This window comes from Dipteris shenzhenensis, chromosome 21 (genome assembly GCF_047967505.1).
Source record: "Dipteris shenzhenensis isolate YYH24624 ecotype China chromosome 21, Dip_SZ_1.0, whole genome shotgun sequence".
In the NCBI taxonomy this organism is placed as follows: domain Eukaryota; kingdom Viridiplantae; phylum Streptophyta; class Polypodiopsida; order Gleicheniales; family Dipteridaceae; genus Dipteris; species Dipteris shenzhenensis.
Window position 1 is genome coordinate 28494171 of NC_141616.1, and position 4128 is coordinate 28498298.

At 46.6% G+C, this 4128-nt stretch overlaps 1 protein-coding gene across 2 annotated transcripts; it reads left to right on the plus strand.

Moving 5' to 3' along the window:
• Positions 1-861: 861 nt before the first annotated feature.
• On the plus strand, positions 862-3240 carry LOC147888714 (dnaJ protein homolog). 2 transcript variants are annotated; one of them, XM_087393022.1, is made up of 7 exons: positions 862-1126; positions 1288-1462; positions 1551-1692; positions 1858-1991; positions 2068-2210; positions 2415-2613; positions 2706-3240. In XM_087393022.1, exons 1-7 carry the CDS (start codon positions 977-979, stop codon positions 3032-3034), a joined length of 1272 nt encoding a protein of 423 aa, XP_087249148.1. In that variant the 5' UTR covers positions 862-976; the 3' UTR covers positions 3035-3240. The 2 variants fall into 2 exon arrangements, with proteins under 2 accessions (XP_087249148.1, XP_087249149.1); XM_087393023.1 differs by having other exon boundaries at positions 1554-1692.
• Positions 3241-4128: the final 888 nt, after the last annotated feature.

The window sequence follows — 4128 nt, forward strand, 5'->3', positions numbered from 1 at the left end:
TTAGCCCAATGGTAGGGCACTTGCCTACTAAGGAGACGACCCGCGTTCAAGCGCCGCTATGTGCAGTGTAGGTAACGCTAAATGGGTGGATGAGAAAAAAAAAGTTTTCCCCGTTAAGCATGACATAATCTCAAAGGGCAAATGAGGGAGGATTATAAAGAAATGTCACATAAAAAATGAGAGACTCCTTTAGAGAATTGTCACATAAAGAGTTCTCAAGGGTGGGGGAAATTAGACCTATATTGTCACACTTGGTTACATAATGGGCACATAATTAGTTAGCATGTTCAGTTAGATTTACTTAACATCCGAACCAATAGATTAGGATAACCTTTAAATCCCCTCTCATGTTATCGTTCCATGATAGCATTCATTTAAGGCCCTTGCGCATTCCCCATAAGGCAAAACAAACACTTACAAGGAGTTCTTGCGTTGACATATTGGCATTGCCAATACATGCCAACGCTTGCCAAAGCTTGTCATGTTCCCGTATTTGATGTCCAAATTCATGGCACCGTAATGCTGGGGTGGAGAGCGAAAATTTCGCTCTCCACCCCAGCATTACGGGCAATCGAGCACTCTCATTTGCTGAAACCTTTGAAATTGTCGTCAGCCCTTCCGAGATCCCTGCCATTGTTGCTGTGGCATCCACGTTTGCCTTCTACTCTGGAGTGAGAGCGTTGGCATGAGACCCTAGCATTTTTGTTGGGTGTGGAGGCTATTTGCCTTAGTAATGGCGGGGGGGGGGGGGTGAGGGAAGATGGTGGCCGTAGGATGAGAGGTGAGATGGACGGTGGAGGCGTTGTCTCTCTCACGAGGGGCTCATATAAATACTTTGGACATCAGAGATCTAAATTCTTTTTTTGGAGCAGCAGCAGCAGCAGCAGCACGATCCTCAGCAGTAGCTTCGGAGCGCAGGCCTCCTGCTCTCCTCCTGCTTCTGCTTCCTCTGCCGCTCCTTCCTCTTCCCTTCACCATGTTTGGCCGTCGTCCCCCCAAAAGTGACAACACTAAATACTATGACATCCTCGGCGTCTCCAACTCTTGCTCCCAAGACGAACTCAAGAAGGCTTACCGCAAGGCCGCCATCAAAAATCACCCCGATAAAGGCGGCGATCCGGAGAAGGTGCTCGCCTGCCTCCTGCCTTTTTGCCTGTATGCTGTTCTGGGATCCGCGGCATTGTGAGCTCCGCGCGGATTAACTTGTGAATCTCGATGATTTGTTGTTTTGAGTTACCTTCGTTGAGGCATTTGGATGAATTAACATGCCTGCTTCGGTGCTGGCAGTTTAAGGAACTTGCCCAGGCTTATGAGGTTCTTAGCGATCCCGAAAAAAGGGAGATTTACGATCAGTATGGCGAGGAGGCTCTAAAGGAAGGAATGGGTGGAGGCGGCCCCTCTGTAAACCCTTTTGACATTTTCGAGTCTTTCTTTGGGGGTGCAAGCGGTCATTCCTTTGGAGGTCCGTGCTCATCGCTACTTCGAATTATCTCCACGTCGTCTGTTTCGAGGATTTTTCTAATTAGGCGTCAACGTTGTTTCTTTGGCAGGAGGTAGTAGTAGAGGAACTCGCAGGGTAAGGAGGGGAGAAGACGTTGTGCACCCTCTCAAAGTTTCCCTCGAAGATCTTTACAACGGAACGTCGAAGAAGCTTTCCCTATCAAGAAATATTTTATGTTCAAAGTGTAAAGGGTACGGCTTTTCTGCGTTATTTTTTAAAAGCTGTTTTGGTTCATCAGGGAATTATGCTGGGTCATTGCTGAGCTGAGTGCTTTCAGCTGCCGCCTCTGCCGGAAGATTCTAAAGTAAAACCTGTTTGAGTGATCTCATAGCATGTCATGTCGCATTGTTAAACAGGAAGGGATCCAAATCTGGTGCAAGCTGTCGCTGTCCTGGTTGTCAAGGAGCTGGCATGAAAGTCTCTATTCGCCATCTTGGGCCTAATATGATACAGCAGATGCAGCATGTATGTCCAGATTGCAAAGGATCAGGTAATGACTTTCGTTTAGGTTGTCATTGTTTTTGCTAGAACAAGCACAGAAAGCTCATTATCTTTCCTCTGTGTAGGTGAATGCATCTATGAAAAGGACAAGTGTACTATGTGCAGAGGAGCCAAGGTTGTTGAAGATAAGAAAGTCTTGGAAGTCCACGTGGAGAAAGGGATGCAGCATGGCCAGAAGATAGTCTTTCAAGGGGAAGCAGATGAGGCTGTACGTTAAATTCTCCCTGAAATGTTCATCCTACAGTAAAACACGAGTCCCCTAGATTTATTTCACGTTGTATGTAGGTTCTGGGAAGTAGCCTGCCATCCTTCATGCTGTGGGCCCTTTTTTTCGCCCCTGTTTTCTTTCAGGGCATCATGGCACACCTCTAACGACAAGCTCTGTGTGGGGTTGTGGTTTTGGATGTTTCAGCCAGACACTCAGACTGGAGATATTGTTTTTGTTTTGCAATTGAAAGAGCACCCAAAATTTAAGAGGAAGGCAGATGACCTGTTCGTTGATCACACTTTGACATTGACAGAGGCCCTATGTGGCTTCCAATTTGCATTAACTCACCTTGATGGTCGGCAGTTGCTGATCAAGTCTAATGCAGGGGAGATTGTTACGCCAGGTCTGCTCCCGGTTGTGGCTCTTTTTGGGATTTCAAAATGCCAAGACTATTGAAAGTCTTTGAAAACACATTCTGATATACCCTTGTTGCAGGTCAATATAAAGCCGTCAATCACGAGGGCATGCCTCAGTATCAGAGGCCTTTTATGAAAGGTAGTCTGTACATTAAGTTTCAAATTGACTTTCCTGAGTCGGGGGCTCTTAGCCCTGAGCAGTGTAAGGCATTGGAAGTAGTGCTACCTTCCAAACCAACAAACCAAACGGCAGGTATGGATCTGGATGAGTGCGAAGAGACTACACTACATGATGTAAACATGGAAGAGGAAGTGAGGAGGAAGCAGCAACAACAACAAGCAGAAGCATATGAAGAGGATGATGATGACTTGGGGGGTGCCCAGAGGGTGCAATGTAACCAACAATAGGCGGTACAAGGTTTGGCATACAGGTTGTAAGATGTTTGCTTCATCTTTGATTTTGAATTTACTGGGATCATATAGAACACCAAGCATGGGGGAGAAGCTGAGATTCTGTTTCTCCTTAATGAAGTATTTATGACTGCCAGACTCCTTGGTCTTGTGTCATGAACACACGAATATTGTAATATGGCTATTTTAAAATCTTAATACACTTACCTTGTCAAAAATTGTGACAGAAGCTTACATGGTTTACACCTAAGTGTCTTGTTTCCTTGTTGTGGCTGCCTCCCCATTTGTGTATTTTTAACAACACAACTGCATGCTTGGAACCTGGTTTATAGTGCAGAGCTGCACACTGAATCCCAGTTGATTTATATCATGGCCTGTGTACCTACCCATTGAAGTTGTTTGGTCCCCTGCTCAGCAATTGCACGCGCTCAGCAAATTACCGGTTATCATGGATTTTTATTGGGTTTCATAATGAAGGTATTTTGATCAAGTTGCCAGATACGAAATTTTCTTCGCTTTCCAGCTATATATCTGGTGTTATAACTTGTTTAGTGTCATAAGTGACATTAAGGGGAGCTATTGACACCTCCCAGCACTCCTGAAACCCCTGATCTGCAAAATAACCACACACAACATCAGAACTGAGCAGGCTGCTCACCACCCAACCGTGACATCTACGGGATGTGATCCCGAATCAGAAGATGTCCCCTCCGAGCCACGAGCTGAGCTACTGGCACGAACTCCCAATCAGATCCAAACCAGCCTGGTGTCCCATACCACCAGGTGGCGCTGTGAAGCCCTGGATCTGCCACTGGGCCTTGGGCTACGCTAAGATGCAGGCGCGCGTCCGCGACACAATCCAGGATCAGACCTAGCACCTGGGAACGAGACTTGCTCCCAACTGCACACTGAGAACTGAACCCCCTGGGCCTCTTTTATAGACTCGGGCCCCGGCACCAAAAATAGCGAAGACCTATAAATAGTTCGTACCCTTGCCACTCAACCCGAGAATCAAGCCTGCCTAGCTCTAAGCCTCCCCAGGCTAACTTGAGCTAGTTCTGTGTAACTAGTACACGTCAGATACCAATCCG